Source organism: Notechis scutatus, chromosome Z (genome assembly GCF_049901735.1).
Source record: "Notechis scutatus isolate UNSWTSFEM ecotype Mainland chromosome Z, rNotScu1.2, whole genome shotgun sequence".
Taxonomy (NCBI): domain Eukaryota; kingdom Metazoa; phylum Chordata; class Lepidosauria; order Squamata; family Elapidae; genus Notechis; species Notechis scutatus.
Window position 1 is genome coordinate 58,680,200 of NC_142025.1, and position 12,173 is coordinate 58,692,372.

Below are 12,173 nucleotides of genomic sequence, written 5' to 3' on the forward strand. Positions count from 1 at the left end.
TGTGCGATAGGGACTGACTGGGCAGGGAGCGGGGAAGCGGGCAGAGAGGGGCAGGGCCAGCCAGAGGCCCGATTTACCGGTTCTCCGAACTACCGGGAACCATAACAACCAGTTCTACTGAACTGGTGCAAACCGGTAGAATCCCACCCCTGACCGTAATTGCTTTAAAACTAAAACCTGGACATTTTTTTTAAAGAAAAGGATGGTCATCTCCACTGGCCCTTATGTGTAGCCTTTCAGAGGTATGTCGTCCTAATTAAGATTCTGACTTAAAGCAAAATATTTTAACTATTGGGAAGGATATTTTGTTTTCTCTTAAGTTTTAGTGAACTACTGAATTTCTGGGCTTACGTATAAGACAAGTGAAATTAAATATTTATAGAACAAAGGCTGAGCTTTTTGCTTGACAGATGTTTCTGTTTATTGCTGTACTGGATACATGACAATGAAAACGTGGCACAGCCACACATGGAAATTTCCACTAACCATAATTGCAACAGCTGCTATGGTAAACAAGCCATTATGGGTCAGACAATAATTTCAGTTCTATGAACAGGAAATTTGGAGAAACACACCCATTATTTTTGTTAGATAGACCAGAATATTCACTCTGAAGCATTCAAATCTGTGTTAAGGTCTTCAACATCAGTCCACTTGTCCATACAGCATTTGGTTAGATTTTAGAAAATCTAGGGCTAACAAGAATAGATCCTATGAGCATGCATGTCTGTTATTCTATTTGTGTTCCACCCACCACATATCCCTGGGTCAAAATGAGGTTAGGTAATGCAGATTCAAGAATTGAATATATTTGCCATATTATTAAAAGTATTGATATATTCAGTGTCAATTTCAAAAATGAAAAATAACATAAAATAAGAACAGAATAAAAGCAATCAATAAAAAAAATTGGAAGGCAAATATAAAACAAAAATTATACCATATAAAACAATGTTAGAATCTGAAATTGAATAAGAAAAACATGTACTCAAAAGGGCAAGGATACTAAATATATCATGTGGACAGATCTGTGCAGAAACTGTTGACAAAGACTTGGACTTTATAGAAAGTAAAATGAAATGGCGTTTGTACATTTTTGTGGAGTTGGACTATAATTTTTTCTGTTTTGTTGTAAACATTTAAGATCCCTTAACACAAGTGTACATGAGTAATCCTTTCTTTATTTAAAATATATTTGATTTTGTAGAAACAAACAAACCAATAAACACACACTTTTAAGTAAAAATTCAATTGATTGAAACTGATGATGGCAACTCATCCCAAAAATCCAACTTTTTTTCGTGCTGTTCCGAGACTCTCTTCTTTATCTAAGATAGCTTGCAAGGATGTGTGCAGCAATTTGCCTACTCTCTTTCCAGTCTAGAATACAAATGAAAAATAAACTATATAAAACAACACAAATGAATTAAAAGAAGCAAAATTCACTAGGTTTCTCTTTATATATTCATAGCCAAGGTATGCTATTCTATTGAAATTAATTCATTGGAATAAAATATAAAATGGGAAAAAATTATAAACTAAATTATGTTTGTAAGAGCCATCCCTAATCACTTTTCATTCAATAGGTAGTTCTTGACTGACAACCACAATTGAGATTGAATTTCTGTTGGAAGTCACTGAAGTTGTTGAGTTGAATTTTACAATTTTTACAGCAATCATTAAGCAAATTACAGCAGTCTTTAAATTAATCAATAGGTTAGCAAATGAATCCAGTTTCCCCAATTAGTGTTTCTGCCAGAAACTTGCAAAAAAGATCATGTGACTATGGGACATTCCATCGGTCATAAATATGAGCCAGTTGCTAAGTGGCTGAATTGCGATCATGTGATTGCACAGCCTGGTGCAATGGTCGTAAGTGTGAATACAGGTAATGTCACTTTTTCCAAGGACATCATAACTTTAAATTGTTGTCAAATAGTTGTAAGTTTATATGCAAAATTTATATGCATATAAATTCAGCATCTATGTGCAGAATTTCTTTACATCCATTTAAGCATATTGCTTAATACGGGGGTAGGCTTAGATCCTCATTTATTATTTTGTGAAACAAAATGCTATCCTTCAAAATGCTGAAAGACATATTGTCTGGTCTACAGCTGATGAAAATTTTTGCCATAAGCCAGAAAGGAAGAATATAAGGAAAAGATATATTAGAATAATGTCATAAACTATCTTAAATTCCCATTAGAGCAGTGTTTTTCAAACTTGGAAATTTTTAAATAGCTGAGGCTGGGAGTTGAATTCCACCCATCTTAATATTGCCAAGTTTGAAAAATACCGCACTAGAAAAAGCTGTTATTTTGTAACAGTATTCCAAACCTCTTGATTTGCACATGATTTGTGAAGAAGATAAAAAAAATAGAGGTTATAGGATCAAGGGGTACAGCAATAGGATTATGCTAATACTGCATGAAAAGTAACAATAATTCCTCTTCTATATAATGTAAGTATCTTAGAAAATAGGCAAAAATGATAAAAATACAGTAAAAAGTATAGAAATTTAGTGCCACTATAAATAAAAGCTGGCATGAAGTTTATATGCTAAATGTTTCTAAGCATATGGGATTTATTAAAAAAGTGAAGTTATGTTTGCCTCAGGGCCAGTAGAGTCCAATGCTCCACTTGACTGAATGATGAAGCAGTTACAAACTGGTTTCTTTTTTTTACACTTCTTGTGACAATCAGAACAATATCCTTTCTAATTAATTTTATTACTTATTTATTTGTTTATTTATTTGATTTTTATCCCACATTTATAATTTTTATAAAAAACTCAAGGCAGATTGTTCCTGATTCTTAAATGCATTATTTCAAAGAACAATGAGAATTACTGATAACATTTTACTCTAAATGTTGTTTAAATGAGAGTGAACAATGATAACTGTAACAATCAGTGAACAATGATAACTGTGAACAATGATAACTATAGATTGCTTTTCATTATATAAAAAGTGCATGCAAATGTAAGCATTTTTTAAAATTAGATTTTAAAATAACATAGAGTGGTTGTTTCAATTTTTAAGATTTACTTCTGATTTTTTTTTCAGAATTCTCATTGTAATTTTAAATCTAATCATCTGTCCAGTGCTTGCTTACCTCCATCATCTCAAAAATGCTCTCTGGGTCAAGGCTCCCTCTTCCCACTTTTTTCATGCAAGTGATAACACCCTGACTTGTTATAGAAATAAGGAGGCTAGCCAAGGAACATGCTTCTTCCTGAAGAGTGGTGTCGACCACATGCTTATAGCCAATCTGGAAACAAAAGCATATATACTATATCTGTATTGAACTGTTGAGGCATTAGGTCAAGTTCTAATGAAGGCTGGGAGTAAAATTATAAATATAGAGTTGACAAATAAAAAGAAATTTCCTACTCATTTTGGGATCAACAAACAATACATTCCCAAGAATATGCAATATTTCTTACAACACCAAAGTATTAATATAATCTATTTGAGAGTCTGCTTGCCACTGTGATTAAGCTGCTGGACTAGAAGTGAGGAAACATGAAGTCTAATATTGCATTAAGCATAAAAGCCAACTGAATGATCTTGGGTTAATCACTCACTCTCAACTCTCAGAAGTTGAAAGAGGAATTTTAAGAGTTTCATAAGCATACATTCTGCATTTCTGCATAACTAATTTTACGTTATAACATATCTAAATGTTCATAAACAATCTGCTTCCCAAAGATGTTTAAGGAAGGAACAAACAAATTCAAGACTAAAAAGGAAATTTCTCTACTTGAGGAAGAAATAAGAACAAAATATCTTGTATATGGTTTCCAAGAACTTTCCAAGGCTGTGGTCACATAAAACACAAGTCAAATTTTCTGCATAACTTTCAGTTTAAAATAAGCATCAAAAGAAAAGTTCTGAATTTTTAAGACTTACTTTGCTTAAGGTAACAATACAAGGAATGTTATAAACACTGAGTCGAATACAGTCAAAAGGATCATCAGACAGTTCAATTTCATGTCCTCTTTCATCCTCCAAAACACGTACTTTGGGGATCCTAAAGAAAACAGAAATGACCATTGGACAATGTGACATCCCTGTATATTTTGTTAAAGTAGGACCCAACTCCCAACCAAATGTAAGCAAATGTAAGCAATAAGCAAGGAAATTACAATTGCTTTTGTGTTTAACTATATAACCGAACCATTACATAAAGTGGTGAACATGCCACTTTACAATTTATTATTCTTCCTGTGAAAAGTGCAGATACAGATTCCATATTACCTATCTGTACTTTGGTACATATGATACTTTTGGATGTCCCAAACATACAGGATAACAATAAACATATAGGTTTATTATAACCTATGTTAGCATTGAACTAGCATTAACTTGTTATTGGATAACTAATTCCATGTGTTGGAGAGCTAACATAAAATACTACTGCTGATAATTGATCATTAATTAGTGATGTGTGAATAGGCCCAATGACAATATCACATTTGCTTTTTATGAATAAAGAAAACATATATGACAATATCATATGACATCAAAATGTGTTAACACATTCCTAGAAATATCTTATTTATAGCAATGCTGCAAATACAGCTCTAATCCTCAAAAAAATAAAGGGAACACTTAAACAACACAATGTAATCAAGTCAATCACACTTCTGTGAAATCAAACTGTCCACTTAGGTAGCAACACTGATTGACAATCAATTTCACATGCTGTTGTGCAAATGGAATAGACAACAGGTGGAAAGCATAGGCAGTTAGCAAGACATCCCCAATAAAGGAGTGGTTCTTCAGGTGGTGATCACAGACCGCTTCTCAGTTCCTATGCTTTCTGGCTGATGGTTTGGTCACCTTTGAATGCTGGCGGCGCTTTCACTCTAGTGGTAGCATGAGACGGAGTCTACAACCCACACAAATGGCTCAGGTAGTGCAGCTCATCCCGGATGGCACATCAATGCGAGCTGTGGCAAGAAGGTTTGCTGTGTCTGTCAGCGTAGTGTCCAGAGCATGGAGGCACTACCAGGAGACAGGCCAGTACATCAGGAGACGTGGAGGAGGCCAAAGGAGGGCAACAACCCAGCATCAGGACCGCTACCTCCGCCTTTGTGCAAGGAGGGACAGGGCCCTGCAAAATGACCTCCAGCGGGCCACAGATGTGCATGTGGCTTCTCAAATGGTCAGAAACAGACTCCATGAGGGTGGTATGAGGGCCCGACGTCCACAGGTGGGGGTTGTGCTTACAGCGCAGCACTGTGCAGAACGTTTGGCATTTGCCAGAGAACACCAAGATTGGCAAATTCGCCACTGGCGCCCTGTGCTCTTCACAGATGAAAGCAGGTTCACACTGAGCACGTGTGACAGACGTGACAGGGTCTGGAGACACCGTGGAGAACGTTCTGCTGCCTGCAATATCCTCCAGCATGACTGGTTTAGCAGTGGGTCAGTAATGGTGTGGGGTGGCATTTCTTTAGGGGGCCGCACAGCCCTCCATGTGCTCGCCAGAGGTAGCCTGACTGCCATTAGGTACTGAGATGAGATCCTCAGACCCCTTGTGAGACCATATGCTGGTGTGGTTGGCCCTGGGTTCCTCCTAATGCAAGACAATGCTAGACCTCATGTGGCTGGAGTGTGTCAGCAGTTCCTGCAAGACGAAGGCATTGATGCTATGGACTGGCCCACCCATTCCCCAGACCTGAATCCAATTGAGCACATCTGGGACATTATGTCTCGCTCCATCCACCAATGCCACATTGTACCACAGACTGTCCAGGAGTTGGGGGATGCTTTAGTCCAGGTGTGGGAGGAGATCCCTCAGGAGACCATCTGCCACCTCATCAGGAGCTTGCCCAGGTGTTGTAGGCAGGTCATACAGGCACGTGGAGGCCACACACACTACTGAGCCTCATTTTGACTTGTTTTAAGGACATTACATCAAAGTTGAATCAGCCTGTCGTGTTTTTTTCCACTTTAATTTTGAGTGTAACTCCAAATCCAGACCTCCATGGGTTGCTAAATTTGATTTCCATTGATAATTTTTGTGTGATTTTGTTGTCAGCACATTCAACTATGTAATGAACAACGTATTTAATATTTCATTCATTCAGATCTAGGATGTCTTATTTTTGTGTTCCCTTTATTTTTTTGAGCAGTGTATTTTCCTGAAAATATGACTCAGCTCCTTTGAGGACCTTCCCAAGTTCATGTTCATGCATATACAGAAGACAATTGAGAAGAATTGTTCTGGGAAGAGCTTCAAATTCACTGTACTGAACCTTTAAAATTGTAGGCAGTTTGATACTCCAAGAGACACCCCCCTGCATTATCCACGCAGTTCTAATACACACAGCAGATGAAGCATTATCAACTATTTAAACTATTACATACATTTGCTCAATATACTGTAACAATTCCATGTTTAGTGATTTGTACTAAAGTAAGTATTTTGTATGAGTACAGTCAATTTCAATAATCTACCTTAGATGTGCATTTTTATTTGATGACGCACCCTGCAATATACTAAATGAAAAGATGATATATACCGTACTTACAACTATTGATAGGGTGATGGTGGTATTAGGTTCTCCTAAATGAAATAAGTTAACTAAATCTATTACAAATCAACTTTATCAGCAGCATATTATCAGCTATTTTGCCTATTTAACTTATTATCAGCCACTTAATCAAGTTAAGTAAGCTGGAACAAGATTTGACCTTACAATTTTATCACGGCTCCACACTTTTCTTGAGAAATTCTTCCTTCCTTCCTTCCTTTACAAGGTAATTCTGGAGCTTTTGACAATAGCGTGGCTGTGTATTGTTCCTCAACCTGGGTTCTGTTCCTATTTATGGATTAAACTTTCAGAATTTTGAGGAGTAGATTGGTCCATATATCTGGAGGACATCCAAATTGGGGAAGACTAACCTATAATATCACTCTATCTTATCTCTGCTATTCAAGTTTATATAAGGAAATGCTGAAGATAATCCTTCAGGCTATTGGCTTTGATGCTCTTAATACATAGGTGATAGCTAAACCTTTCTTTCCCACTTTTACCACATTACAAAGAAGTTAGGGAAACTGGATATGTAGGCTGCAAACTAAAGCCTAAGTCAAACAAGCTAGGAATACCATTAGTTCAGGAATTCTTATTCAAGGTTGGATGGGGTAGAATCCCTCTTGAAAGCTCAGGTTCATAGTTTGACCTTGAATCTTTGATCTGGCAGTGAACTTATAGTACATGGTTTTATGTAATTTTATAATTGTGTTGTGCCAAGCCTCCTGCAACCTACCCCATCCTGGTCGGCCCACACCTCTGGTGATTACAGAGAATGAGGTGCAAGGTCTATTTTATAGACAAAAGTCAGGACATGCACCAGGTCCTTCTTCCTTAAAAGCTTGTGCTGACCAACTGGCCCCCATCTTCACCTGCATCTTTAATAAATCACTAGAAATGTGCTATGTTCCTTCTTGCTTCAAATGCTCTACTGTCATCCCAGTGCCAAACACACCTTCCATCAAGGAATTGAATTATTTCAGACCAGTTGCTCTAACATCTGTAGTTATGAAAACTGTTCTGACCCAAGCCTTGTTCAAATCAAACAAATACAAATTGTTCATAAAACAAACCTCTTTTACTGCAGCGTTGTGAATTCTATGTATTCACAGCCAAGAATCATTTCAAACTAATTGTCCCAGATAAGAGCAACCCTTTCAAGGTTGCGAAAGGCTGCCAAGAACAAAAGACTAATTGCAAATAAATATCCCAAACCAGAACTGGAGGATGAGAACTCTGAGCATAAAGAACTTCTTTGCTTCCTGCAAAGAAGCCAACCGCGAAGGCTGGCTTTTATCCCTTAAGAGGGGCCATGACCTTCCAGCCTTACTCCTAAGTCGCCTGCCCTGTGCTGCTTCAGCTGCTCTTTCCTTCGAGCAGCCCTGCACGTATGCGCACAGGCTTCCCAGGTCCCTCTTCGTCACTGCTGCCAGACTCCACAACCTCCGAAGGCGGCACTCCACTCTCCGATAGTCCTGGCCCCATCCCTGCATCACATGCAGGCTCCTCGTCTGAGTCCTCGCTGTCAGAGACCTCAGCTGTCTGCACTTGCTGCCAGCGAACCACAACAAAGACCTTTGAAAGACTAGTGCTGGCCCACCGGAAAACAATCATGGATCCACTATTAGTGTTAGGGTTTGGGAATTAACCCCTAGCAGAGTATTGCAGCAGTAGTCAAGCCAGGCAGCCAAACGAGAGCGGAAGGGCCCCAGAGTATACACACACTGAACACAAACACTGTTTATAGTTTAAATAGTTTTTAATCCAGTTAGAGTTTAAGCATTGTCATTCAGTCCATTAAGTCATTCACAGTATTTCCATCCAGTAAGACTCACTAGTATAGTCCAAGTTAAGAGTCCTTGCAATATCTTTATCAGCCGATAAAGATATCTTCTCCTCCTCCGGTTTCACTCTCCAGAGAAACAAACGCTGGATATTCAGCAAACAGTAGCAAACAATAACAGTTCAGTCACAGGCACTCACAGTCAGTAATCTCAGTTAGTCGCAGCAGCACACAGTTACTCGCAGCAGCACACAGTTACAGTAAGCACACAGTTACAGCCAGCGACAGTAACAGACAGTAAGCTTTCCAGCTTCTAATGCTTCCTTATATAGTAACTTCTAACTTCTAACTTCTAATCTAATGCTTCCTTATATAGTAACTTCTTAATCGGCTAATTGCCTGCTGCATTGTGCTTAAAGTGATAAGCACTTAAACCATGATATCTAAGTTTTATATATTTATTCACCCAAACCATATTTGGTATCAATGTTATACCTAACATACTCCCCTTTTGGGTGAAATAAATATATAATACCTTTACAATCTTATCCCATATTTTTCACAACTCTCCTGGTGCTTACTGGCACCTTGGGCTTTAGTAAAATTATCAGCTAAATTGTCCTCCGACATACAGTATTCTAGCTGAATCATCTTACTTCTTACAGATTGTCTCACGTTTAGGTATCTTAGATCTGTATGCTTGCTCCTTGTTTTTACTCCAATATTTGTGGCCATTTGAATTGCTGCCTGATTATCTTCATGTATAATTATAGGATAATCTACAGTTATACCTATATCAATTAACATTTGTTTATACATTATTAATTCTGTACATAACAATGATAAACAGGAGAATTCTGCCTCCATAGTAGACAAACTTATATGCTGTTGTCTTATTGACTTCCAGCCTATTAATGTCTTACCCAGCATTATGGCTGTTCCTGAAGTCGACTTTCTAGTGTCTCTTTCTGATGCAAAGCTAGCATCTGCATAAGCACACAAAATTAAATCACCCTTTGGTTCTAAATACAATGAATAATTCATTGTCTTTTTAAGATATCTTAATATCCTCTTAGCTGCAATCCAGTGTCTTTCACATGGTGCAGAATTGAATCTAGCCAACTGATTCACGCAGTACGATATATCTGGTCTAGACCAATTACTAATATAACTCAAACTACCAATTAAAGATTGATAAATCACCTTATCAAACTCAGGGCTTTGTACATCAGTGTTGCTAAACTCCTGACTCATTGGAGTCTTAGCTGGCTTACAAAGCTCCATCTTGTAATCTTTTAGTAATTTGCTTATCTTATCTTCCTGAGATATCTTAAAACCTTTCCTTGTTTTCTTTATATTCAAACCGAGATACTTCTTTATCTCCCCTAATTGCTTGATCTTTATTCTCTTTCCTAATGATGCTATTATTTTATTTGCTTCATCATTAGTTTCAGTTATCAATGCAATGTCATCTGTGAATAGTAATAATAATGATACTTTCCCATTTGTCTCCCTCTTAAACAGACATGGATCGGCTAAACCAGCTTTAAATCCTATATTGTCTAGTACCTTTACAATATACTGGTTCCATTCATAGCCTGATTGTTTTAGACCATAGAGACTTTTCTTTAACAACCAACAATCATTATTATCCTTATTTTCACTTTTAATACCAACAGGTTTTTTCATGTAAATAGTATGTTTTAATGGGGCATGCAAGTAAGCAGTTTCCACATCTAGATGGTTAACTATATAGTTTTTACTAGCTGCCCACACTAAAGCTGCCCTCAAGGTTGCTGCCTTAAGACTAGGTGCAAACACCTCATCATAGTCATTAGCATTCTGCCTAAAACCTTGGGCTACTAACCTTGCCTTATGGATTAAATTACCATCTTTATCTATTTTTACCTTGAATATCCATTTGCAGCCAATGGATTTCTTTCCTGCAGGTAATTTGGCATTTTCATACACCTTCATATCACTTAATGAATTCAGTTCCTTATTCATTGCTGCATACCATCTTTCTTTTTCCTTATTAGGATACTTTTTAATTTCTTCTACAGAATTAGGAACTTGATTAATCTGGCACACTGTGTTAGCCTGGTACCTATCAGGCGGTCTAGATACACGTGTAGTTCTTCTGGGAATTACAGGGCTTACAGGAGGACTTTGTTGAACTACTACCTGTTCATCTTCCTCATCCTGTTCAGCTATTGAATCTGTTTCTTCCTTTATGGGCACTATCTCATCCTGTATTTGTCTCTTTACTTTATTTTTAAAGTTACAGGGATAACTAATGGGATTTCTATAGGATTCAATAATTACATCTTTATTGGCATCCTGTTCTAATTTCTCCCATCCTTCATGTTCTAGAAATTGGGCACTAGCACTACATAACACTTTAGATGTGCCTTTCTCCCAAAATCTATCAGCTATCTTAAGTCTGTTCTGGAATTTGTTATTAATAAATTCCGTACCATTATCTGTCACCAGGGTTATCAGTTGCCGTTTAGACTTTCTTTCAGCAAACTTAAGCCAATTGAAAAAATGTTGATATGTTTCAGTTTTGCTTTTCATTAAATAGCAAAACCCATATCTAGAATAATGATCCATAATGCTCAGTATATATCTAGCACCCCCCATACTGGGTTTCTTTGGACCTATTATGTCTGCAAATACTACTTCTAAAGGTTCTTTTGTTTTGAAACCATTTAGCCTATTTGCAGGCAATACTTTGCTCTTATCTTCACAGCAAACATTACAACGTAAATATTTATCACAAGATTTTAACCTTATTCCTTCAGATAACTCAACTGTACGTTTTAGCATTTTAAAATTTACATGCCCCAAACGCCTATGCAATAAATGGATACATTCATCATGAGGCTTTATATTATTAAATACAGTTCGAGCCTCCCCTTTCTTACTATTATCTAAGACATATAATGTTCCATTTAAAGCTGCAGTTACCCTTTTGTTATCTTTTTCAATTATGCAATTATTATCTTTAAAAGTAATTACATAACCTAATTTATCTAATACCCTTACTGAAAGCAAATTAAACTTTAGTTGCAATACATACAACATTTTTATATCCTGGTTTATGTACGGACAATGTGCAAAACCTTGACCTTTCGCTTTCAGGTTCCAGCCGTTTGCAAGTGATATATGTTGAGAACTTGTAGACATTTTTATAAATTTTGTCTTATCTCTTGTGATGCAGTGGGATGCGCCACTGTCAACCACCCATAGATTGTTCTTCACATCAGAGTTGCCAAACGTGGCTAGTTCAAATGCTTTCTTTGGCTTTTTTACATTCTGGCTTTTTCTCTTTTTGCAGAACCTTGCCAAATGTCCTCTGCCTCCACAATTAAAACACTTTTTAATTGTGTATGCCGTTGAAGATAAATTCTCTTCTTCCAGGTGCTTTACTTTGCTTTGCTGGTTTCTTTCAAGCTTTGAAGATAATTTCTCTTCTTTCTTATCTTCTCTCAGCTCGTCACGCTCACGCCTTCTTCTGGCTTCTTCTAGTAGCCTGCCTGTAATCTCGGTTAATGAGAGGCTTTCTTTTGGCAATACCTCTAACGAAGTCACATAGTCATCATAGCTTTGATCTAATGAAGATAATATTATGTAGACTTGTTGCAGTTCATTAAATATAAGCTCTTTTTCTTGCAAATCTTGAAAAATGCACTTCATACAGTTTAAATGAACTAACATATCTCCATTCCTCTGAAGATGCGTTCGAAAAAGCTTCCGTGTAAGATTTATATGTGCTCCTACACTGTCCCGAACATAAATCTTCCTGAGGTTCTCCCAGCAGTTTGCAGCATTTTCTTC

At 37.0% G+C, this 12,173-nt stretch overlaps 1 protein-coding gene across 1 annotated transcript in view; it reads right to left on the minus strand.

Annotated features, from left to right (window-relative positions):
• Positions 1-396: 396 nt before the first annotated feature.
• EXOSC7 (exosome component 7) overlaps positions 397-12,173 on the minus strand; it is a 133,716-nt gene continuing 121,939 nt past the window's right edge. The window contains exons 6-8 of the mRNA XM_026678475.2: positions 3,915-4,035; positions 3,118-3,273; positions 397-1,380 (exon numbers count right to left, since the gene is read on the minus strand). Coding sequence (XP_026534260.1) covers positions 1,276-1,380; positions 3,118-3,273; positions 3,915-4,035 — 382 coding nt within the window. The 3' untranslated portion in view covers positions 397-1,275. The remainder of the gene's footprint in view (positions 1,381-3,117; positions 3,274-3,914; positions 4,036-12,173) is intronic.